General features: G+C 43.2%; 1 protein-coding gene across 3 annotated transcripts in view; it reads right to left on the bottom strand.

Annotated features, from left to right (window-relative positions):
• Positions 1-4,186: 4,186 nt before the first annotated feature.
• Positions 4,187-26,624, bottom strand: part of SORL1 (sortilin related receptor 1) — a 95,469-nt gene continuing 73,031 nt past the window's right edge. For 2 of the 3 annotated variants that reach the window (XM_078608143.1, XM_078608142.1), the window contains exons 35-47: positions 26,403-26,515; positions 26,064-26,168; positions 24,287-24,350; positions 22,863-22,951; positions 21,911-22,007; positions 20,162-20,358; positions 18,723-18,842; positions 17,491-17,655; positions 14,157-14,337; positions 11,729-11,838; positions 10,953-11,154; positions 9,949-10,149; positions 4,187-6,963 (exon numbers count right to left, since the gene is read on the bottom strand). In XM_078608143.1, the coding sequence (XP_078464269.1) occupies positions 6,896-6,963; positions 9,949-10,149; positions 10,953-11,154; positions 11,729-11,838; positions 14,157-14,337; positions 17,491-17,655; positions 18,723-18,842; positions 20,162-20,358; positions 21,911-22,007; positions 22,863-22,951; positions 24,287-24,350; positions 26,064-26,168; positions 26,403-26,515 (1,712 nt within the window). In that variant the 3' untranslated portion in view covers positions 4,187-6,895. The remainder of the gene's footprint in view (positions 6,964-9,948; positions 10,150-10,952; positions 11,155-11,728; positions 11,839-14,156; positions 14,338-17,490; positions 17,656-18,722; positions 18,843-20,161; positions 20,359-21,910; positions 22,008-22,862; positions 22,952-24,286; positions 24,351-26,063; positions 26,169-26,402; positions 26,516-26,624) is intronic. The other variant, XM_078608140.1, reaches the window with a different exon arrangement.

Genomic DNA, 26,624 nt, shown 5'->3' with positions numbered 1-26,624 from the left:
CACTGCGAGATGAAGTCCATCCCAAATACATTTCTATTAGAAGCTTTCGTGACTGCAGGGATTCATCTTCTTGGTTCTTTCGGTAAAGTCACGTAGAATGGAAATAATAAAATAATAAAAATAAAACATAATAAAATAATTCTCACGACGTTTCGGTCACAACGCAAGCAGCCGTCCTCAGGTGAAGAACAGAACAGGTCAGACGCTGTCTTTCCGACAGACCTGTTCTTCACCTGAGGACGGCTGCTTGCGTTGTGGCCGAAACGTCGTGAGAATTATTTTATTATGTTTTATTTTTATTATTTTTTTATTTCCCTTCTACGTGACTTTACCGAAAGAACCAAGAAGACCATCCCAAATAGTCACCATAGACGGTTTGGGCAAGTGCCTTTAACAAGCACCTATGAAGTTCACGGCACACGAGGGGGTAACCACCTCGCCATCACCACGCCGCAGCCGCCTTTGCCACCCCAGTGGCGATGTTCCCACAACGCTCCAGTTACTTATTTAAGACCGAGTCGACCTAGGCGAGGCCCAGGACCGCGCAGCGTGCTTCAGATCCGAGGTGGACTTCCTCTCGTGGCGCGTTCCGTCCTTTGGCTGCCACTCCGTTGTTTGTCTCCACCATCGTCCCGTCGACGGACCTCCCTGGGCTTCTCTATCACACTTTACAGATCGAGTTACATTTTATTGTTTCAATGCCCACGTTTCCGATCCACGTTGCAGCAAATAATGTACAGGTTAAAACCTCTCTTATTTTCGCATATTGTTTTTTTTTCATTAAGTTCAGTTTTCCATAAGCATTCCAACCTGTATTTAATCCTTATTTTCAGTTTTTACTGAACATTTTCGATTGGTTGCTTGGTAATTATAATGATATTTCCTTTTTAATAAATCCCTGAATATGTATACGTAATTTTATACTGATTATGCGTACTGGTTTGTTGTATTTTTTAATATTTATTGTTGAGGCGTTGCTATCTGTATGTTATTTGACATGAAATAATGATGTCAGTTTTTATTATTATTATTAAACTTTCTTTGGTGGATTGTGATCACCGGACTGAAAGAATGAAAGCTTGGAGGAGGCTTCACCAAGCAGTGGATTGATTATGACTACTGATGCTGATGATAATAATTTTAATTTACTTATTTCGTGAATTGCTTTATTTCCCAGGTATCCATTTAAAAACAAGAAGACATTTGGTCTCATAGTGCTCTCATACGATTTAAATAAAGCATGCAATTGTACATTTATACTAATATTTGATTGCCTTACTTGGATTTCAATCAAATCTCGTGTTGACAATTTGAGAAATGCGTTTAATGAACTCATTATGAACATGGCATTTAAAAAAAAGATAAGCGGTAGACCCACTGTTAACAATCTACGCATTTTCATTTTTTCAGTCCAACGCATTTATATATTACATATTCCTACCCTACTGGAATACATCTAAAATATCAATCTGGGGGGGGGGGGGGGGATACATTTTCAAAGATCTACTTTGGGAACCTTTGCTCACGGAGTTATATATTTTTTAACAAGCCTAAATGAAACGCACGTTTGCTGTCGGCGATTTCTATCAACCGCAAGATGTATAATCGGTGCGACAAGTTGTAACGGTTTACACACACACATATATTTCGGGACGCTTGTATTATTTTATTTAAATATTCTTAGGTTTTTTCGGTAAAGTCACGTAGGTAAAAAAATTTAAATTAATAAAAGTAAAATAAAACAAAATAAAAAATCACGACGTTTCGGAAGCAACACAAGCCTCCGTCTTCAGGTTTGTGTTGCTTCCGAAACGTCGTGATTTTTTATTTTGTTTTATTTTACTTTTATTAATTTAAATTTTTTACCTACGTGACTTTATCGAAAAAACCTAAGAATATGAATCCTTGCAGTCACGAAAGCTTCAAATCTATTTTATTTAAACCTTGTCGGCAATGCGAAGCAAAGATGCAATCGCAGCAAATAACATGGGACCATTGTGGGGGGGGGGGGGTGGGGAGCGGGTTGTGTGGGAAGGATCGTGTAACAGACAAGCCGAGGAGGAGAACAAAAGGTTTAATGAAGAGAGCGTCGCACGATAGATTCACGCAATTCCTCTTGGTAGCAAAGCAAAAGCCTCCGACTGCAACGCCTTGCAGCGGTTGGACGCGGCGTGCGGAGTCAGACAGCCCCCTACTGGAAAGGCCGCCACCAGAGTGGACATTCGGCGTTGTGACATTTACGTTGCACGCACGTTCAACTTCCTCCGCACCGTACGTAAGCCAACCCGCGCTAATCGAAAGACCAGGTTGCCATAGGCTATGTGGGGCTACGTGTTGGGCAGTATCTATGTTCTAGATTTGAAGCTTTCGTGACTGCAAGGATTCATACCCTTAGTTCTTTCGGTAAAGTCACGTAGGTAAAAAATGAAATTAAAATTAATAAAAATAAAATTAAAATCACGACGTTTCGGAGGCAACACAAGTCTCCGTCATCAGGTGGGACCGTCACAGCCAGATTTGCTGCATCAAGTGAGGCAGCCCCCCCCCCCTCTCCTCCCCCTTAACTTGTATTTAAGAGCTTGCATCTTAAATCCCTGCCTCACGATGCAGCAAATCTGGCTGACGGTCCCACCTGATGACGGAGACTTGTGTTGCCTCCGAAACGTCGTGATTTTTATTTTATTAATTTTAATTTCATTTTTTACCTACGTGACTTTACCGAAAGAACTAAGAGTATGAGTATCTATGTTGAACTTCATTCGCTTTGTACGTAGCCAACCGTGCTCATCGGGAGGTACTGGTGGGGGGGAATAAACGAAACACGTGTGGTGGGGTAAAGAGTGGGTACTCACACATCTTCCAAGCCGTCTGGTCTGCGTTTAAGAGTATAGGCCAACGTACACTCGACAGAGCGGGGCTCTATAGAGCTCCCTCTAGTGGAGGCCCTTCTGCCGGCAGTGGTGCGAGAAATTGCATGGCTGCAGTTTTATATTTTTCGAAAAGAAAACCTCGGTTACAATGTTGCAACACGCGCGGCAGTGAGTCCGACCATTCCACCGTGCTGCGTTGCCCTTCCATGGCACAGCAACCCCTGCAGCCATCAGTGCCTGGATCTGGCTTGCCCAGTCAACAAGGCTTTCCATATCGAGGGTATAACTTAGCAAAATCCCTGCTCTCCCACTACAAAGCCCTCCAATTAAGGCTGTTTGGATGGGAAGATAACCACTCAACTATTAGTGGTGGCGAGATGTTAATTATTTTGCTTGGTATACAGAACAGGGTTCAATTCCGACCCTAACACCTATTTATTTGGAGTGTCTCTCCCTGTGGTCGCGTGGAATTTTCTCCGGGACCTCTGGTTTTGCCCTCCACATTTCGAATCAACGTGCGTTTAAAGTATTTTGTTGCTGATATAAATTTCCACATAAGCCACTTCGTTGAGACATCTTACGTGGCCAGGGCGCTTCTGAAAAAGACTTAAAGCTCAGTGGGCCTGACCTGGTCAAATAAAAGTTAGCGAGATAAATGGTCTCACTCCTTTTCAACACATGTACGTACATAGCTTGCAGAGTATTGGTATAAAAGTATTTGCGTACTAAATTTGGATTTAAAGCTTTCGTGACTGCAGGGATTCATCTTCTTGGTGCTTTCGGTAAAGTCACGTAGAAGGGAAATAATAAAATAAAACATAATAAAATAATTCTCACGACGTTTCGGCCACAACGCAAGCAGCCGTCCTCAGGTGAAGAACAGGCCTGTCGGAAAGACAGCGTCTGAATGAAAACCACCAGGCTTGGCAGCGTATATTTAAGCTGGGTTGGAGGGGGACTTTACCGAAAGAACCAAGATATTTGCGTACTGGTAAACTGTTTCATGGAATCCAACAGCAATGCACTTGCATAAACACGTTTGATGCATTTTTTTCCATGTATAGATTTTTAAGCGTGTAATCTTCCGTAAAATACAATTCGATTTACAAATATTTACCGTGGCAGTACAAAGTGAAATCGTCATTAGTGAAGGAATGCAGTTAAGCAATGCAATGCACTCCTCACAAGGACGGGTGCATAACCAAATTTGCCACTCTTATTAAATCGTGATGTGGAACAGGTTTTGGCCAATTACATTGATCAGATTTACACATCTAATAATCAGTAGCAACATTCAAAATAAAGCCACGAGGAAATGTTTTGCCTTTGTTTATTGAGAGAATACAGAATATTTAAAAACATATACAGTATTGCAAAACAAAGCTCACATTTTATGCTCAATTAAGCAAAGTAACAGTGCAAGAATTACCCAAAACAGAACCACCCTTCGTGTGTATGTTAACTTTTGATTACCTCCAAATAAGTCAAGGCTCCTTCCTGCAAGCAAGCTTGACATTTAAATCAGGATCAAATGATATGCAAGATTCATGAAGACACAAAAAATTCGACAATAAAACAAAACTTTTTTATACGCACATGGAGGAAGGAGATTAAAGATATTTAAAACAATTATACGGAACCTGACAATGTGGAAGGTTGCTTGTGAGTGTGGATGTCAGTAAAAAAATGCATCATTATGGAGCCAAACGGTGGACATTAGATTTCTTTGTATGTCACTAAAACTCCATAGATATGTAAAACCATAAGGAATAATCTGAAGAAAAAAAAAACCTTTGAAGTGGAATTTGTGCTTAATATACATATTAAAATGCCACAATAAAAACACATCTTGAAAATAAGAAAGTCAAAGAAAACCTTAGACCCAACCAACTCAAGCCAAAATTAACCTACTCTCAAAATTGTCCAGCACTGTCCCTATATTCACATTTTGTATTTCGGAATTAAACATCAACTACTGCTTAGTTTGTCATAAGCACGCACATCAAAGCACATTTGGATTCATTAAAGGTGTGAATGTCTTTCTACATTTGCGTATTTTCTGTTATCACTGCAGGAGCGCAAATGTTTTAAAATATGTGTAGATTTATGTTAGCTTCAATGCCAGTTCCCAGAATGGGAAAACACATTGTTTAAACCAAGAACATTAACCCTTAAAATTAATTCTTCAAATGGCAAGCGAATAACCGAAGTGTGCTCACTATTTACATGCAAATCCTACCATGCAATCACGACACAAATAATAAAGCCGCCAAAGTTCAACTCGCTTAAATCGGCTCAAAAAAATTGGCTTACTTTTATCGTCACTATGTTTTCTCTATCAATTCACAATGCTGCGTTGCTAGATTAACCCCCGTATTTATTGTTTTCTGGTAGTAAAATAGTATATGATGAAAAACAATTACCTGGACCATACTGCATAGAATGTGTGGTCTCGTGTTAAACTTATAAGATGGAAACTTTAAAATGTACCAGACATGAACCATCGCTGTACGAATGCTTCTAACTGTATGTTGACATATCTAACATTCCTTTCAAAAGCGGAATATTACAAAAATATACATGTCGCATACGCCCCGTTAAATCAATGAGCCAAAAGAAAAGGCGGCCTCTTATCAAGTCATGGGCTTTGAAATTGGTCACTAAAAACTCGTTGGTTATGCAATTCTCAACAAAAACTTTAAACTTTTAGGGAAGAACGCAGCTTTAATGGCACAAACCACTTCAGGCAAAGTGCACAATTTTGGCGGTGGACATTTCCAGCCACTCAAAATATTTGATTACCTTTTTGTTAAAACTATATTGGTACTGCAATTCCATGACTTTCTGAGGATTTATTAATGAATTACCACCTGTGTAATACATTTCGTCCAGCCAATTAATGGAATTACAGATAAGGCATATAATAAAACTGAACTAAATTCCGTTTTACAGGAAATCTCTTCCTTTGACAAACTTTTGATTTACCGAATAAAATAAAATAAAAAATCCAGCACAATGTCGCATATCCCACTATCACATATTTTCCCTCTCACCACAATGAACTGCCCACACCCAGTGTAACATTTGTGCATATGGTGTAACTGTCATGTTCTATATTTGGTTATATAGCCGACGTTTTTCACTTAGAAATATGCGACATTGTACCCGTCATCATCAGCTTCCGCTCGCTGACATTTAAATCACATGAACAGAAATCCTCCCGTCACAACACCAAAACTGCATTCCACTCCAGTAAGTTTGTTTTGTACCAGGTAAAACAGACCTTAAAAACAAAACGTAAGATTATGGTTATACTATGCTCGACAACCAGATGAATGCATGTGGTTTACAACATTCCTGAGAATGAAATTATACAAATATCAAACCCAAAAGTGGACTCCCATATAGCCACACATTTTAATAGGTACCATAAAAGCAAATTGCTTATAACATGTGATCCAACTTTTTTTTCTCGCCATTTTATATATTGTGAACAATCTGGCCAAATTGTCTTAACAAATAATTGAACCCCACCCCCACCCCTTAACCGAAGCAAAGCATGGACCCTTAAACGTATCATCACATATTCAACACAGTTACTTAACAGTGTTTGCGCAACATTTGAGAAGTACAGAGGGGAGTGCTCGTCTTTAAAAGTGTAAACAGCGGAGCATATCGCACAATGCTTTCACACAGCAAAGAAAGCACTTCTGTGAGTAGCGGCTGATGCATCAGGTACCTGTACCTTGTCACGAGGCATTGCAGAAAAACATCTAATTGGGTGTCGTAAAGATGAAGTACCAACGAGGCCCAGAAATAAAGCTGCTAAAAAAAACACAAGAGGCTTGCCAAACTTTGGGGGAAAGAGGAAGAAAAAAATCAACTGCAAAGTAACTTAAAATTCACTTTTGACCAGCAATATGTTACAATGTGAGAAAAAGTGCAATTTTTGGCATGTTTAATTTTTGACGCCTTTTCAAAAATAAATCTTCCCACAACTAAACGGGCAACCACAGCATGACGCCTCAAGCAATTACAAGCGGTTCATCGTCCGAGAAGCCCTGAATCATCGGCACATCTTCATCTTCATCCCCTGAAAAAAAAAAATGTTTGGTTAGATTTCAAGATTATCTTTATGATATTTTCCTTTTGCTGTACTGTTTGTTGGCAATTCCTCCATTTTTCTCCGTAACCCAAGTCTCTTTTTGAAAAAGAGACTTTTAGCCCGAATGGTTTTTTTAGCCAGTTCACCAATAAAGGTAACAACGATGACATTTCAACGTGGGAAACAATACTCACTTGGACCACACATACCCCTCTAGCAGCAGAGTTATGGGCACACGATTGAAACATTGTAAACTTAACAGCCACCTAACAACCAATAACGCTTGGTTAAGCCTGTGCATAATAATGTGTATATTCTAGGCAATACATTTGCACGTGTAAAATTCACCCCATGTACAGTACTGCATCGTACAGAGATAGCTTTCAAGTCAGAAAATAGAACTGGGAAAAATGTAGGTCACTGAGGACTTATATAAGCCGACTCAGTAATGAAGGTGATAGTGGGGGTCACAGAACCACATCCAGCCAAAATGTTTGCCAAGTGCTGGTGTTGACACTGCACCAGAGGTACTCAATGTAATATCAGTTGAAACGAAGGCAGGTTCCAGGCTAGTCTCACATACCAATGGTCACTTAATGTTTGTGGCTTGATATTAGATAACAGGACGCAAATATCGTAGTAGCAATGGACATTGACCAAAACACCACCGCTATACATATACTATTAATGCACCGCATGGCCGAATGAATGTATGCGTACATGTGCTTACATGATACAATTGATATCTATGGAAATAAGCAAAGCACACATGAACAAACAGAAACTTTATAGCTACGAGTTACAGTAAGAATAAATAACTGTTCTCTCCTCAGTGAAATTAATCTTCCGATGCCAACTTCAAAAGATTTTGTACTGAAGTAAAAGCTGTTGTTTGGAGCCCGTGTCAGGTGCCTGCCTCGATTCCATCAATGAAAGCTGGTCACCCTGCCTGAAGGACCCTTCTCCCCCTGCACTCCGTACCGTCAACTCCGTGTCTAAATCTAAGCTCAAGACCTTCCTTTGTACTTCGGCCGATAAACGACTGCTTCTACAAAACAAATATATGCACCGTCTCTGTACAACATTTTATTTATCTGGATATGGATAGTGAGAACTTGTTTAGCATGACGCTGCAGCTTGTTAAGGGACTAACCACTTCAACTTTTTATTCTTGGTTCTTTCGGTAAAGTCACGTAGAAAGAATTTAATAAAATAATAAAAATAAAACATAATAAAATAATTCTCACGACGTCAAGGAGACAGAATCTGAATTCTGTCTCCTTGGCAGACCTGTTCTTCACCTGAAGACGGCTACTTGCGTTGTGGCCGAAACGTCGTGAGAATTATTTTATTATGTTTTATTTTCATTATTTTATTATTTCCCTTCTACGTGACTTTACCGAAAGAACCAAGAAGATGAATCCCTGCAGTCACGAAAGCTTTAAATCGACACTTCAACTTTGTCTAAGCGTGTGTTATTGGCCACATCTAGGTGGTACCAAGGGCCGGCACTTTGTGCCATGCACGAGCATTACCGCAATGGTCTCCAACGAGATTCAGCGGTGAACGGGACCCACCCTGCAACTTGCAGACGTCTCGGAACGGGAAAGGGCTAACGCTGTCCTCTACCCCCAAACAACTCCCCAGCACCCGGGGGCCACCGGCCAGCCGTTTGGCAAAGCAGAGGCACCTACACGGGGGATGGACCATCGGCATTTCCCTTCTTTGGAGAACCCTGCAGAGCTGGGTTCACCATCTCTTTCTTAGGAGGCAATGACCCAACCTCACAAGGGTATCGACGACTGCACAGCAGCATTACTGACCGTACAAAAAACTATTTATCTTTTTAAAATCCTTTATATTAAGTTCACTTGCGCGCTTGCTTGCTTGCTTACGACCGTGCAAATCTTTCGGTCGTTTTTTAACCCACTTCCCGTGATCCAATCGAGCTGACATTTTGCACACAGACTCGTTGTGCGTGACAATTAAAATTTTACACTTTATAGGACAAAAATATTATATTTAATTACCAATTGCTTAATGGTGCCATGCAATCATCTGACCCATAGGTGGCAGCCATCTCAAGCCAGAGGACGAGAGGACTCTAGCCGCCACGCATATAAAGGATTTATAGTGAAAAACTTTGTTTTTACGGGTTATACTTGTATTAGACCAGGTAAGGCCCACCGAGCTATATTGCTCTTTTTTTCAGAAGTGACCTGGCCACAGATGATAGGTCAACAAAGTGGCTGATCATGTGGAAATGTACAGCAGCCAAATATTCTAAATGAATGTTGATTCTAAACGTGGAGGGAAAACCCGGGAGGACCCGGAAAAAAATCCACGCCACCACGGGGAGAACACACAAACTCCAAATATACGTCAGTCGGGATTGAACCTACGACCTCCTGTATACCTGGTGAGGTAGTTACGTGTTCACCCGTGGTGGAGAGATGTTGTTTACCCAGGAAAGCCTCACTGAGTCCCTTTATTGTATTTTTCAGTCGGGTCCTTGCAAGCATGAATATTCCAATCGTCATTTATGGGATAATTATTTTCAAATTGAGCAAATTTAGACCATGACACAAACACACAATGGACTACTGTTGCGACTTAGATCACAAGATCCTTAATGTCCATTGTGAAGCAGTCGGCTCGTGTATATATATATATTTTTTTTATGGTTAATACACCCGGAGTAATAACCGGGGCGATCGATGGATTCGAACCGTAAACCTATCTATCAACCTGTCGAGAGGGCTTCGGCTAGGCCAAGGGTTGGCGACCAAACTCCAAACATACAGACGTCAGGGTCAGGATCGAAGCTACGATCTCCTGCACACCAGGCGAGGCAGTTAACATCTCGTCACCACCACAACGCGGGGGGGGGGGGGGGGGTTCGAAGCAGGCATGACGAAGAGAAAAATAACCACGGCAGCACGCTGCTGCGAGGCTACCCCACTCCTCACTTACCGAGGTCATCGCCCATGGAAAAGGTGGCCGAGCCCTGGCGGGAGTTGTAGTGGCTGTTGGCGAACGCGGTGAAGCTGTTCTGCAGACGGCGGTGCCGCACGACAAAGTAGGCCATGACGCCACCCATGAGGAGCAGCACGAAAAACACCACAGGCACCACCACGGTGGCCATGTCTCTCGGCTTGGAGAAGAAAGACTCCGCTAAACAACAAGATGGGGGGGGTGGGGTAGGGGGGGGGGGATTCATTGAATGGGCGACGGTAAAGCCGGGTCTATCGTGCACAGCCGATGTTTGCAACTCTGCGTGTGCCGAACTAGTGACGACTTGCAGGTGAGTATTCACAAGTATAGCAAGGGGATTCCATCCACGAACATGTCAGCCGTAGCATAAATAAGTAGGAAGATTGTTATCTTTTTATAGTACAAATTTTTTTTATCAATCCAACTACATATCCAAAACCGTCATTTTTTATTTCAGAAATGACGACGTACCTAACTTTTCTACAAAAAATGAAAAAATGTTCGCGGAACTCCACAAGCAAAACGTAGGCAAAAATATTATGAATATTCTGCTTTGCCAAAAGAGTGATGACAACTGCAAAAGCCTTCATCGTGTAACCATCGAATAAGATTTAACGAGCTTTTAAAATAAGAAATGTGCCGCTAATTTAAATGAGGCAATGTGCGGCCCTGTTACATTGCGTTGTGACGCACGTGAACACCGTCAACGTAAACCAAACCGGTTATGAAAATCGGAAAGCAAGAAAAATGGGGGAACGGACTTCGCTGCCCCACTGTTCACTCTTAAAACAGCAACTACTTCACAATGTCAGTGAAGCGCAGGAGACGTCGACGTTCGCGTACGTTACTTCGAACCTCTTTCGCACCGCGCGTGGCCCCAAACGCGCTAATCGGAGGTGCGACGACACAGAGCGAGAGGCGCGGGGTGGACGTTGCTTCCTGGACGAGGGCAAGAGCCCCGGTGAGTGGCGGGGCCAACGCACCTGATTCGAGCATATCGTATCTGGCGATGGCGGCGCGGCCGCACGTTTTCTTGTCCCCGCTCTGAGGGCCGCACGCCGCCTGCACCGTGAACGTGTAGTTGTGGCCCGGAAGCAGGTTCCTGACGTAGTAGTGCGTCTCGTTCGTGTTGCCCAGTCGCTTGGGTGCCGTGCTGCCGTCCGCAAGCATGTAGACGTCGTAGCCCTGTCGGGGAGCGGGGCGGCGGTGAGCAACGGAGAATTTGGGATTGGGCACTTTAACAATAATTCTCGTCGAAAATTCGCAAACGATTTTCGAAAAAGACTCCTCACTTTCGATTTAAAGCTTTCGTGACTGCAGGGATTCATCTTCTTGGTTCTTTCGGTAAAGTCACGTAGAAGGGAAATAATAAAATAATAAAAATAAAACATAATAAAATAATTATCATGACGTTTCGGCCACAACGCAAGCAGCCGTCCTCAGGTGAAGAACAGAACAGGTCAGACGCTGTCTTTCCGACAGACCTGTTCTTCACCTGAGGACGGCTGCTTGCGTTGTGGCCGAAACGTCGTGAGAATTATTTTATTATGTTTTATTTTCATTATTTTATTATTTCCCTTCTACGTGACTTTACCGAAAGAACCAAGAAGAAGACTCATCACTGTTGCGAGTCTGCGTGTGATATATCCCAACGGCTCGTAGCGTGCTTCGTATAAATAACTTAAAACCGAAATAGGAAAAGTTTTGGGAAATGTTCGTAAAGAAAGTGCGGCTCTGATCGTTTATTTTTTGTTCTTACCCAGTTCCTAACGAAATTGCTGTCTTGCATCGACACGTCTGCCCAAATCAAAAGCACGGTGCTGTCGTCCACGGGGATCACCTTGACGGTCTGCGGGGGAAGGATGTCCTCTGCATAAAGGGGAGAGAGGGAGGGTCAGGAAAACACACAAAAGGCCGTTCTAATTGTGCACCGATGACGGGTTAGATTTCATCCACCCCCCCGTCCTTTTCATGCGTGACAAGATAAGAATAAGAGAGTAGCATCTCAGGACAACTTGAACAATCAGGAATGATATCAACATAGTTAGAGGGTGCAGTCAACCTGACAATGATCCGATAAAGTTAAATCTGTGGTTTAAAAAAAAAATCTCCGCTCTTGCGGTCTGGTCTCAAAGGAAGATACCGTCCGCTGTAAAATCAAGGCAGCTATTGAAAGGATAAAAGTAAAAACATATCCAGAATAGACAACTTATAAAAGAAGATGCACAGATTTTAGTGTACGTGCTCTGGTGGCTATGGATGTCTATGACACAGTACTGCGGGGGCGAGGGTTGGTGGTACATGTATGTACGCACGTCAAACTTATTTCGCACCGTACGTAGCCAATAGTGCTAAACGAACGTCGCCATGTCCCCGTTCACCAGGGTATGGCAGAACAGCAAGTGGATTAATTTCGATCTGTTTCTATCCGAACAGGGATTGAGTATAATCCCCCCCCCCCACCACGTAGCATCCGTGGGTTTTCTCCGTGTACTCCGGGAACCCCTCACGTTTAAAACGATACAGCGGGAGAGCCTCAAAGTATCTCAAAAAGGTGTGGGGGAGGCAACAATGAAAGTGTTAAAGTCACCGGTGTCCTGACAGAATCTTTGGAATTTCTCTTCCCCATACCCCAAAAGAAATGTCCATAAGAGTGCTCAAACACAACAGAGGATGAAACGCCCGAGTGCACACCGCATGACAACCCCGCAGAGATGCAAACTCTGCCACGCTGAATACACATGTTTGGACTGATTATTAAAGCTCTCCAAACACAGCCGAACTTAAACTGCGAAAGTGCTTGAAGGCTTGCCGGGATTCCTGAGGACGGAAGAAAAATGTTCTTTCTCCGCTCTTAGCACTGTTGCCACGTTACAAAGAGCCAAGAACGTTTTACACAGAGGTGCTATTAACCTCTGTGCACTTAAGTGGTAAACCCAATAGTGGGAAACGTTGTGATTGTGGTTAATAGAGAGAGAAAAAATACATGGCTCATAACACCCACTGATATTACGACTTATGTCGAAAGATATTTTATGTTCATAATTGAGTTGTAAGTTACAAATAGATTTGTCTGCAACAGAGGAAGGCAATTAGATTGTTATGGTTTGGGGTCGCAATGGATTTAAGAAACAGATCTCTTTTGTCTGGATATTTCCATTTCGTTTGGATTATTTCACATTTTGTTTCTTGTGATGCACACTTTTGTCAGCTTCGTTCGCTAAAATGCATCGATTCCACAAGCATTTGCATAAATTCTAAAACCACAGTTTTATGTAGAATTTTTTTTACACTTACAATTTGATACACTGGGTTAACAGAGGGCATGTGGGGGATTTAACAAACTTGCCAATGGCTCGAACTGGCGACCACAAGTGCGGTGGTGTTATCCATGACAACATTATCCACTGCTGGATAAAAACGAAACTATTTAAAATTTTACTAGGTGAGGCCAACGGAGCGCTTTGCTTCTTTTTCAGAAGTGACCTTGCCACAAATGATAGCCCAACTTAGTGGCTTATATGGAAATTTATAGCAGCCAAATACTCTAAACACGTGATGTTGATTTTAAATGCGGAGGGAAAAACCGAAGGACCCTGAGAAAAATCCACGCAACCACAGGGAGAGAGACACGCAAACTCCAAATATACAGGCGTCAGCGCCAGGATCAAAACGGCAACCTCCTGTATACCAGGCGAGGCAGTTAACATCTCGCCACCGCGGTGCCCAAAAACTTAACGCGCAGAAGGTGGCTTTAGGCCACAGAAACACGGGAAAGATAAGGTACGCCAGAGGTCGCAAACGGGTTTTGATTCCTTACCCGTACCCGGCCGCACCAGGGTCGCAAACGGGTACCCGTACCCGTATCCGGCCGTACCCTACTCGGCCGGGTACGGGTAGGGTACGGGTATCAGGTACCTGATTGCGACCTCTGGGATGAAGCCATGTTGCAGGCGCGGGTGGGTTGATTCTAGGAACTTGAATTGTGAGAAGAGACAAGACGTTGGGAAATTAGTGAAATACGGTTATTCACCAGTGACTCACGGCCTACCCGTACCCATACCCGGCCGCACCAGGGTCGCAAACGGGTACCCAGCCGGGTACGGGTAGCCGGGTATCGGGTAGGGTACGGGTATCGGGTACCCGGTTGCGACCTCTGAGGTACGCTCGGGAGGGGAAGCCGTTACCTGTTGTGAAGGTGATGGTCGGAGTTTCGGCGACGGTGTCCAATATTTTCACAACCGCGGTGTACATCGTACTCGGTGTCAACGGCTTCACGACAAACTCCACCGTGTTGTTTGCGGTCGAGACACGTATATGTTTCTGATCAAGCACCGACAACTTGTTCGTCACGATTACCGTGTAGTTCTGGAACACACGGCGGTCAGACGGGGGGGCGTTAGGCTCGGCATAAATATCGGCTCGGTTTTGATGTAGTGCGAAGCCATGTTAGGCATTTTACGGCTTTGATGAAGTTATCATAAAAATTTAGTTCGGTACCTGTGACAGGTACTGCAAAATCCGACCATGTTTGTCCATTGCTCGCTGAGCTTGCATTGGCTTTCGGTTGCCAAACAAATACATTATAAGGTTGCACTCATTACACACAAAGCGCTTGCTACAAATGAACCACAAAACCTCTCATCTCGTCAAGGAAAAAAAACCCGCATTCAAACTCCGGTCATTCTAACAGCGGCTTTTGGCTAACCATCGAACAAAGACGGTCACTACATCACCGTCTGGAATGGTCTTCCTTCTAATATTAGGAAGCCACCAGAGCTATGCACTTTTAAATCAATATTGAAAACTGATTTCTTCAGAAGTGCTTTTTGTGTTTAGTTTGTTGTCCTTCCCCCGCACGTCCGATTAGCATGGTTGGCTACGTGTGATTGGAAAGAAGTTCAACGTGCATACATGGTAATGGGGGGACAAGATAAAACAAAATCGCTTTGGACCAGAAATTTAAAATCCAGTGGCTGCAGATGTGCTGTGAACCCATGAAGATTAATTATAATATAGAGACCTTTGACAATGCACTGCTGGATGAGGGTCTCCACACACACCACGTTGGCTCATGGAGGTTGATAAAAAAAAATCAGGAGAAAAAGATGTGGGAGACCAGTCCAATCAGTACCTACAGTGGGTTTTGTTAGACTGCTCTCTGCTGCCCACCATGCAACTACGCAGGCTGTAACGCCTGCCGTGCATGGCTGTTGCCCATCCACGCGCTACTCAGGCTCAAAGATACTTAACTTCCAAAGTATGTGGTGATAGGGCACATTCTGGGGTTATTTGGTTAAAAATACCAAGTGGTGGAAAATAGTTCAGAAACAATAGAACACCTATTAGCAAAACTAATCTGAACACATCCTCGTCAATTGTAATTTATGAATTTATTTGCATCATTCGTACAATATATAAGCATATATTTGGTGGAGGGGGGGAGAAAATGTATTTATTGTGGTAATGACTGGAAAAAAAAGCCATATTACAGTGATACCTCGGTTCACGAACGCTTCTGTTCACGAACAACTCGGTCCACGAACAGAAAAGTTCATAACAATATGCTCCGGTTCACGAACTCCGCTTCTGTTCACGAACAACTCGGTTCACGAACAGAAAAGTTCATAAAAATATGCTCCGGTTCACGAACTCCGCTTCTGTTCACGAACAACTCGGTTCACGAACAGAAAAGTTCATAAAAATATGCTCCGGTTCACGAACTCCGCTTCTGTTCACGAACAACTCGGTTCACGAACAGAAAAGTTCATAAAAATATGCTCCGGTTCACGAACTCCGCTTCTGTTCACGAACAACTCGGTTCACGAACAGAAAAGTTCATAAAAATATGCTCCGGTTCACGAACTCCGCTTCTGTTCACGAACAACTCGGTTCACGAACAGAAAAGTTCATAAAAATATGCTCCGGTTCACGAACTCCGCTTCTGTTCACGAACAACTCGGTTCACGAACAGAAAAGTTCATAAAAATATGCTCCGGTTCACGAACTCCGCTTCTGTTCACGAACAACTCGGTTCACGAACAGAAAAGTTCATAAAAATATGCTCCGGTTCACGAACTCCGCTTCTGTTCACGAACAACTCGGTTCACGAACAGAAAAGTTCATAAAAATATGCTCCGGTTCACGAACTCCGCTTCGGTTCACGAACAGGAGCCACGGCCATTTGAATGCTATTTCCAGGCTGTCACGTGGTCGTGACTTAACCGGAGTTACATTGAACCCTATGGGAAAATGTGCCTCGGTTCACGACCAATTCGGTTCGCGACCAGTCAGTTCACGAATTAAGTTCGTGAACCGAGGTATCACTGTATAAGCAAAATTAAGGGTCAGAAGACCATGAGATTATCTACCCAACTATTCAAACATTAATGGGCATTTTCATCAATGAACAATTAGAATTTCCATTCTCATGAGCTGTTCTGCACTGCGATAGCCAACGGGGAATTGGAAACACATCACAGGAAGCAGAAAAAAACTTAAACAAACTAGAATGACTTCTGTGTGTCAGCTCTACCACTGGAGTAAAGCGCCAAGACAAACACCTTATGCAATTTAAATGCTGGTATTCACAAAGACACTGCCAGGATAGTCGCTGGCCTTTTGGTTATTTTCCTTTGACATTCCACAGGGAAGCTTTGAAGAGTCTTAACATAAACCTACAACACAACTGCCTTAATTATCATCAGCTGCAAGGATTGTAGTTGTATAACACTGGTTTTCAAGGTGACACCAATGTCCCAAAGGCACTACGACCTAGCTAATAACACAAAGCAGCAGCAAGCACAAAATGGCATCAAGTAAAATTATATACCATGCCAAGCAAATTGCTAGAATTACTAGAATAATTCCCCTATTAAGACGAGGGTTAATGTCATTCATAATTGCCATTGCATAACGATTGCACAAGACTTCTCTTTTGTCTGACGACTTCCAACGCTCGCAAAAACTTCACGAAGAAAAAATATACAAAAACCACTCTCGTTGTGTCAGGCGTGCAACAATTTATAAACGTGCACAGGACCTCCGATGAACATGGTTGGCTACGTACAGTGCGAAAGAAGTTCAACATACATTACATAAAGGACACATTCCCACATGGTTCCTTATCCCAGCTTCCACAAGCTATATTGCGATCGCAAAAATGTAGACCAAAGCTAAACTAAAAACAATTTTACCAGGTAAGGCCTGGTGAGATATAATACTCTTTTTCAAAAGTGACCTGACCACAAATTATAGCTCAATGAAGTGGCTTATAACATAGAAATGTATAGCAGCCAAATACTCGAAACGCATGTTTATGAATGTGTAGGGAAAAACCGGAGGACCCTGAGAAAAATCCACACGACTAGGGGAGAGAGACAAGTAAACTCCAACTATACAAACGTCAGGGTCAGGATTGAAGCCACGACCTCCTGCATACGAGGCGGGGGGGTTAACATCTCGCCACGGCAGCAACCCAATGACAAAACCACGAAACAGCATGTATGTGGGTAAACTCACAATGTTTCCGTCGGGAATATCGTAGGGAGGCTGCCACTTGAGCGTGACTTCGGTCTCCCCGACACGTGCGGCGTGCAGCTCCCGGGGAGGCATTTTGTTGTCGATGATCCCGCGAGCATGCATGTAGTTTGACGGAGGACCCAAGTATGGTTTAACCACACGTACCTGCGGGGTTCAAAGTTGAGAGGTCAGAACAATACCCGCTCACAGTGCAACAGGCATCCCAGCACTATCGGGAAGGGTGGATGTGCAATGCGCAGAATGTATTATGTGTATGAATATTAAACGGAGCGGTCGTGCAACAGTAAGCTTGCTGCGCTATGAACCCAGCGACCCGATTCTGATTCCTGCTCACAGCCAACACCGGTGACGATTTTCGAAATTGGTCCTGGGCCTCCCCTAAGGTTGACTCAGCCTCAAATGAGTACCTGGTGCGGTGTGTAAACATCGCCACAGGGGAGACAAGGGCGGCCAGGGGTGGGGTCCTGACCACCCACCCCCTCGTGTGCCATGCCGGCCTTCATAAATGCTCGCTAACAGCACCTGCCCCAAGTCTGTTAAGACTATATGGGGGATCTTTGTCTTTGTATGTTGAACTTCATAATAAAGGTTTTTGGGTATGTTGAACTTCTTTTGCACCGTACGTAGCTAACTGCGGCAATCAGGTGCGGGTGAAGGACAATAAACTAAACACAACAAGCAAAAAAAAGTCTCGTTGATACGGCGTTGGCAATGGTGCACATGCACAAATGACTAAAACAACTATTAGCACTGGTAAATAACACCACCCTAAGAAAACCAAAAGTTATACTTCACATTTCAGGCAATGGACCTTCATCTGTGTTGTAGAGCCTGGAATGTCCACTATTATATACAATGTCCTTTTTGGGGCAGTGTTCTTGGCGAATGCGTTGAGCATAGTTGCCAAGCTGGAGTATTGTAAACTGAACTGTCAGATGATTACGACATCACACTGCCATGGTGTATTTAAACTGTACCCTTATCACAGTGGTGTGTCACGGCCAGGATTAGGAACATGCAGTGTGAGATATTAACACTGCTGGAGCCTTAGAGCTATTTAGTTGATGAAAGTCTTATTACTAAGATATGTACTTTCATGTGAAAATTAAGTCAAAATTATATATTTCAGACGAAAAGTGCAAAATGTCTGAAACAGTTAGCAGTTTTAAAATTACGTCGGTAAAAAAAAACTGTAGCTCTAACCATCTTACCATGATGATGTAGTCATCGTCTGTGACGATGGGAATGACAATGCTGAAGTCTGTTGTCGTGTTACGGATTCCGTTCTGATGCAGGTTGAACAAACTGACGCCGTAGTAAAGCCCGTACGTCTAGAGGAGAGTAAAACAAAAAACAGCCGCAATGTTAAGAAGCGTGGATCTGTCATCAACTTCCAGTGACTACTTAAAACAGTCCGCACCGATATTACGCTCGGTCCTCATAACAGGAGTATTGTCATAACCGACACAAGAAAAGACTGATCTAGTTCAGCTATGTGCTGTTTATAGACACTATTATGTTACTAATATCGAGTGAAGCAAATATATTGATTTGCACATATCATGATATATTCCAACTAAGACTTGAATCATTATTAACATTAGCCACATTCATTCTATTGACAGAGGACTAAACCAATCACGCAAATATATGTACCGGCACCCAAACGAGCGCAGTTAAGAGAAGGAACATTTTAACAGCAACATTTTCCGGTTTCTTTTTAATAGCTTGAGTAAATATCGATTAAAGCTTTCGTGACTGCAGGGATTCGTCTTCTTGGTTCTTTCGGTAAAGTCACGTAGAAGGGAAATAATAAAATAAAACATAATAAAATACAATTGTCACGACGTTTCGGCCACAATGCAAGCAGCCGTCCTCAGGTGAAGAACAGGTCTGTCGGAAAGACAGCGTCTGAATGACGCCGACAGACCTGTTCTTCACCTGAGGACGGCTGCTTGCGTTGTGGCCGAAACATCGTGAGAATTGTATTTTATTATGTTTTATTATAATTATTTTATTATTTCCCTTCTACGTGACTTTACCGAAAGAACCAAGAAGATAGCTTGAGTAACTTACCGTTTACTAGAACGGGATAGTTTATCTTTATTAAAGACTACTGGTCATGCATACAGTGGTAAATACATGACATTTATTTCACTTGTCGGTACCAGCCTAGGTGGCATCACATGAGTGGTACCAATTTCGTTATGGTGGCCAACAACAGTGAATTCCGCGATACGGTTTGAATGAGTGTGCTATGAAATTATTTACTTTCATTAGCCATGTAAAAACATGAGTGCTACTCAAGTTTTGCCGCCTTAAATGGTACCAATTTGTGCTCTGACCAATGGACTAATTCGCCAGCAAGTGCCGGTGTCATCACCACAGATGCTTGTGCAAGTGCACGGCTAGATACACTTCGAGGTCAAGTGAAGTGTCGAGGGCTCGCTGGAAAAAGGTCACGGGACAGATGCAGGTTTTTATTTTATGCATTGACCGAGCCGGACGATACACCACCTGTGCTCCCCCGCTGTGCCAACGTGCCGTGTTGATGTCGGCACTCGCACACACACACTTCACACCTCCGATAAGCACGGTTGGCTACGTACGGTGCAAAAGAAGTTCAACACGCATATACAAACACACTTACCACCCCTTTGGGCATACTACTACTCCATATGCAAGAGAGGTGGGTGTAGTTGAGCGCTGTCGGCTGGTTCAAGGCGATCTCGGCTGGAAGCTGGCCCTCCGTCGTTACGCTGAGGAAGGCGCTGAGTGGGCTCGGCGTCTGGTCCAGGAATCCCTGCACCACGACCACGTGCTCCAGGCCCGGTGCCAAGCCCTCCACTGCACACCGACCGGGCAACACACCATGACGTGCACATGCCATCTTCACGTGCACCTCTATTTTGTGTAGAAGTCGTGATCATCAGCACTGTTATTCATCCAATATCTGGATGAATAACAGTTGGTGTGTATTAATGACGTACAATGGTTTTTCGGGTTTAACCACGTGTTGTCCGGTATGATTTTCGACGTTTTTCTCCAATCGAGAACTTTTTTCAGAAATTATTTAAGCTCCTAACACACGGACCATCGTAGAGCTATATGGCACAAATGCAACATCCTATGCAGTGGCTTCATGATGAGCGCACTAACGCGATGAACCTGGCGACATGAGTTTGATTCCTGGCCACAGGCAACAGCAGTGGCGAGGGAGATCTAAACTTCTGGGTCAATTCCCTTCACCTACTGCACCGACTAGTGTGGTCAAGTATGGTCAAACAACCCTCATCCAGCAGAGGCCTGACAAAAGGCTGTGAATAATTGATCCTTATTAGCAAGTACTAATAAGCTCTGTAAATAACTACATTTTAAGTTATATAGGCATATACATGCACGTGCATATATTAGGTCTCATTGTGTAGTATCGTTGCATATATTGACCGTCAAACTACTCTACAAATGGAATCAATGTTGTAATAGGTTTTTACCCTTTCAACTGGTACAAAAACTGACACCTTTATACAAGGCATCGTGTTTGCAATAACCACAACACAAGCAGTCAAAATGCAAACAAAAAGTCTCCATTGGTGTTGGACCAGATGACGCCAAGACGCCTTTTGGCGTCATCTGATCAAACACCAATGGAGACTAGGCTCTAAGAAAAGCTGTCTCGGGTGTGGACCAATCAACTTCAAGGACAGTGCATATCATTATCATTATCAGAGTTGTTCCTTTTTGTTTGCATTTTGACTGCTTGTGTTGTGGTTATTGCAAACATGATGCCTTGTATAAAGGTGTCAGTTTTTGTACCAGTTGAAAGGGTAAAAACCTATTACTATATTTTGCCACTGGTAAAGGAGGTCTCATAGTGAAATCAATGTTGTCGTTTGATAAACAGCGAAATAAAAAACACTGTGAAAGTGTAAAAGATAAGCGCGTGATCAGCGTTCTTATTTACTGAGGACATTATGTGTCTTTCTCCTTCCCGACACCGCCGACTAGCACGGTTGGCTGCATACAGTGCGAAAGAAGTTAAACATACGTGCATACAAGTAAACAACAAACATGAGAAAATCATATTCTTGGGTTTTATCGGTAGTCATGTAGGTAAAAAATAAAATAAAAATCACGACGTTTCGGAGGCAACACAAGCCTCCGTCTTCAGGTGGAACCGTCACAGCACGCTCGCTGTATCAGCTGTATCAGCTATCGTGCTGTGACGGTTCCACCTGAAGACGGAGGCTTGTGTTGCCTCCGAAACGTCGTAATTTTTATTTTACTTTTTTACCTACGTGACTTTACCGAAAAAACCCAAGCATATGAATCCTTGCAGTCACGAAAGCTTCAAATCTAAAATGAGAAAATCAGCTCGGCGACTGTGCAGCTGACAAACCAGAGACGGAGTTCTCGTTTGGAGCCACAGATATCTTGCGCAACTCTTCAGGAATGTCCTTGTAGTTCCAAGTGACTGTCACCACATAGTGTGCGTCCTAGCAGGAGCCAAAAACATCGTATCAATAAATTAACTGTATTTCCAGTTAAGGGCAAATATATATATACACATACGAGTATATATTGTAATAAAATTGGGGAGGGAAACATGCCACGCAAACTTTGAAATGCTGACAACCGTTGAACAGAATTTTACAACGCGATTAAAAATACAAATCGCATCGAAATGTGACCACATCTTTCTAGATGCTAGACAGAAATGGGAGAACATTTTTTTTTTTGCAGTGATAGTCATCATGGGAGTAGGGGGAAAAAGGCATTAGAGCCTTAGACTTGAAGAGGGGGCAGAGAGTCAACGACATGAGTGGTTGTGGGAAGGAAATGCCTGACCTTACAGGGGACAGCAGAGTTGAATGAGTGACCCCCCCCCCCCCCACACATCCCACTGAGCAAAGGTTGAATGGGCACTTTAGACAAAAATTCTTGGTTGCTGGAGCAGAGAATGAATGGGAGTATGGAGAATCTTTAAGAAGTGTTTACGGCTGGTATTTTAAAAAGGTAAAAAAGTGCCACCGCTGCGATATGATGTCCAGAGTATTTCAAGTAACTACGCCCCCAACGTAAGCTCCCTTTAATGTTCATCTAGTGTTGTACCTTCAACCTATATACAAAATCAATGTGCATTTGCACATATGATTTATTTCCTGCCACAAATGCAATGCTAAGGTAGGTGTCTAGCAGTAATGAAAAATATGAACAAAAACGTCAAAAGCGATTATTTAAAGCAACAAAAACTATTTCGAATCCTTTAATAGCCACGCTGGGTCTCAGTGCTTTGTTGTCGCTTGAGGAGCACCGACTGCCTTAAGTCTGAGACTGTCCAACAGTCACACCTGTCCAACCTTGATCTTATCCCAGGAGAGACGGAAGCGGTTGTCAGTCACTTCGGATGCTCTGAGATTGGTCGGAGGGCCAATGGCCACTGCAAAACAAAAGTTTCAAGCAATGTAAAAAAAATGTACGGAGTTCGAAACCACATTTACGCACGAGGCTCAAACACTATTGACTTTCTGGACTTAAATGTAACAATCTAGAATGGAGATATGACAACCAAAAAGAATGGCAATCATTAGTCGCAATGCTAAATAAATGATGTAATACAAGTCACGTAAGTCCATGCTGTGGCAAGCAGAGGGCAGTGAAGCAAAATCAATCGCTGGAGAGTGTACCTCTGTAATAATCCTTATTACACAATACACTTTACTCACTCACTCTCCGTTGCTGGCAGACAACGGAGAGAGGACAGACTTCGCACTAAGTCCCCACCGCGCACGTGGCACCCCGAGCCCCCGTCCGCACGTGACCCTGCTCTTGTCAGTCTCCAGTCTGCTCTCGATCGTTCCCTCTCACTCTCTCTTAATCCCTTCGTCACGTGGTCCTCCCAGCCAATCGTTCATGGACAGCTTCGACCATTCTCGATGGTTCCCTGTCAATCCCGGGACCACGCCTCTCATCCGGCTCCCCATTTGCTGGGGCCCCGAATGGCTAGGCCAATCACTCCTGATGACATGCCGTGATCACGCCTGGGCCATGCTCCCTATCTCAACCCTTATTGGCTACAAGCAGGACCGGCAAGCCAATCCCCACGTGAACCCTCTATGGCTGTTATTACACCTCTATGCTCCCATGTCTATGCAGCCCGCCTTTACAAGCTCACAACGACCAGCATGGTGAAGTATAGTTAAATAACCCCCACGACCCATACAGCAATGGGAGGTCCTCATCCAGCAGTGGAATAACTAAAAGGGCTGTACATGTTCTATACAAGCCATAGGACTTAAAATTACCATTTACTTTGTCATTCATAACATCCTGCCATATATGGCAAACCTTCACAGGTGGGTTTTGCTTATGACCTTGAATTCAGAAAAGATCAAGAACATTCCCACCACATGTACAGTTGCAGCACAGGAGGCCCTCTACCAAAAGCTTGCGGATCTCGTCAAGGAGCAGAAACCACCATCACGTGAACTCTGGCTCATCTTCGCAGCGGCAGCTTTTGGCTGACCGTCGAACAAAGACAGCGACTAATTCGCGCGCTTTCAGATGCGCTTCTGCGGCCGTCTGGAACACTCTTCCTTCCGATATTAGGAAGCCACTGGAGCTATGCACTTTTAAATCTAGATTGAAATCTAATTGCATTGGAACTGCTTTTTGTATCTAGCGTGTTGTCCTTCCCCCGCACCTCCGATTAGCAAAGTTGGCTACGTACGGTGTGAAAGAAGTTCAACATACATACATACTACCACAGGCTCACCTTCACTGCTGATAGATGTCCAGTTGGTCCAGTTGCCTTGGCCGAAGGAGGTGGCAGCGGCAACCTGTGGAGCCAAAACCACGAGCACCAGCAATTAGAAACTGTTCAGAGTACAACTAAGTGATTGTGATGTTATTTATGTATTTTAATATTAACGTGAATATTTCAGTCTACATAGTATTAATATTGACGCCTGATCAACGTTAAATTGTTTGTACAGATAATAAAAGAGGCAAAGTCGTTTCCAGCTCAAAACGAGCGTGGTCCAGCGTTCATCTCATACGTGCTGCTCATTTGCCTTCGAGCAAATCAACAGAGATGCATACGATCTTGCAAGGGAAGCAAGCTCGAGCCTGGTGTGTACTTGGATGGGGGACCCACCTCGACTTGCCAAGACTTAACAACATGGGGACATCAATGCTGAGTGCCACCACGACGTAAGAGTTGGTGATTTCAGGATTCTTGGGTTTTCTTCCATACGCTAAACACTTATTCATGGTTTTCACCAAACACTCCAATGCAGCGGCATCCTTTGTAAAAGAGTCGTGAGATTCAATGAGGCTTCAGCCAATGTAGGAAATGTAATATTCTCATGGCAGAAACGAGTTTATCCAGGGCAACTGCTACAACTAAGCATTAATTATTTAATTAACCCCGAAAGGTGAAGGGCTGAATCAACACCCCACCAAGGTCTGAGCTAGCAACTCTCAAACAACCAAACCATAGCCACATATACAAACAATTAATCCTTGGTGCCTCTGTGCAACGATCAACATTGGTGAAGACATCCTGGAGTATGGTTTGCTGGATTGTTTTGATGAGTGGTACAATAAAGACTTGAAACCATAAAAAATAACTAATGAAAGTTGTAGCCCAAATGTAAGCGAAAGTTTTAACGAAAATATAACACTACTGCTACCTCAACAGAGGCGAGGTTTCCTTGCTCGTGTGAGACGTTGGGATTGTGGTCTGTGATCTTGATTTAAAGGATTAATTACGATGTTGTGATAACTTTGTGTTGTTGTTGTGTGTGCGCCTTTCGTTTTGGTGCCATTTCATTATTTGCTTCATTTTATTTCCTGGGAGGGTTTCAATTTGCTTGGTAGTTGCTACATATAGGATTTGGCCCTTATATATATAGAAAATTAACGTTCAGCATTGTCGGATGCAATTAGCAGGAATGATGCTATATAAAATAAAATAACAGTAGATCACCGATTATCCAGCGGCTTCGGAGGGGAGGGTGCGCCGGATTTTCATAAACGCCGGACAACCACTACATCATAATAAAAAATAGCTAATTTTTGCACATTCTTTAATGACATTATGTTTTTAGGTGTTGTACGTTTTTTCCATGTTTAAATTGGTTAACTACGTGAAATTGGCATAAACATACAAACAAAAATAAATATCCTACTTGATAAAGTTAGTGTAGTATTTACTGGACCACCGTACTTACCACTCCAACCAATCTTGAACACTCTGCATCATGGGGTGATGTATATATACTGCTGTATTTTAATTGTTTAAGTTGTACACAGTGTATAATGTACTGTATATAATATTTAACACTGAAATCAAGCAAGGCTACTTTTTTTTGTTGTCACGCACGTGGTGCCGATAGCCGGACTGATTGAGGCCTTTGGAGTGGTTTTGCCGGTTTCGTCAGATCGGTCTGGGACCGCCTGATAATGTTAGAAACCGGATAATCGATGATCAACTGTATTATCATTCGTGACGTGCTGCACACGTTGCTTGCTGTGTTTTTTTTACTTACCCGAACATGATAGGTGGTGTCGAGCTGGACAAACGAGATATTGTATCGTGGCTGCCGTGACAAATCCTCTTTGCTTGATCCGAGTAAAGATGTCCGATATTGAACCTGTCCAACATATACACTCACGTTTAGCAAAAACTTGCACGGAGAAATGTGTAAACTTAGCCGGAAGATTCTGACTTGGCAACTAAATTTAAACAAGTGTTTTCCTGTAATTTTAAATAAAGTAGTTACTTTCTCAATAAACATTATTGTTCATGATGCCACCGAGTTGAAGTCATGTGTCTGCATGCCGATTGTCACAACAACATGTACGTGTCTTAAACAGAGACAACTCACCACGTAATTCCTAATGAGACCGTTCGGAGAGTCAGGTTCCTGCCAAACGCACTCGATGTGAACATTCCCATCCATCACGAGGCTCAGGTTGAGGTGTCTTGGTGCACTTGGAACTACAGATAAACAGGTGGAACTCATTAGGCTATTACAAGTCACAAGGGTTATCACAAGCATATATTTGATGAAATGAGAAGCAAGCAGACCAGAAAGACACTTGGCCAA

The sequence above is a fragment of the Lampetra planeri genome, chromosome 29, assembly GCF_965212315.1.
Source record: "Lampetra planeri chromosome 29, kcLamPlan1.2.h2, whole genome shotgun sequence".
NCBI lineage: Eukaryota > Metazoa > Chordata > Hyperoartia > Petromyzontiformes > Petromyzontidae > Lampetra > Lampetra planeri.
Note: the sequence above shows the minus strand (reverse complement) of the source record. Positions and strands in the feature narration are given on the sequence as shown.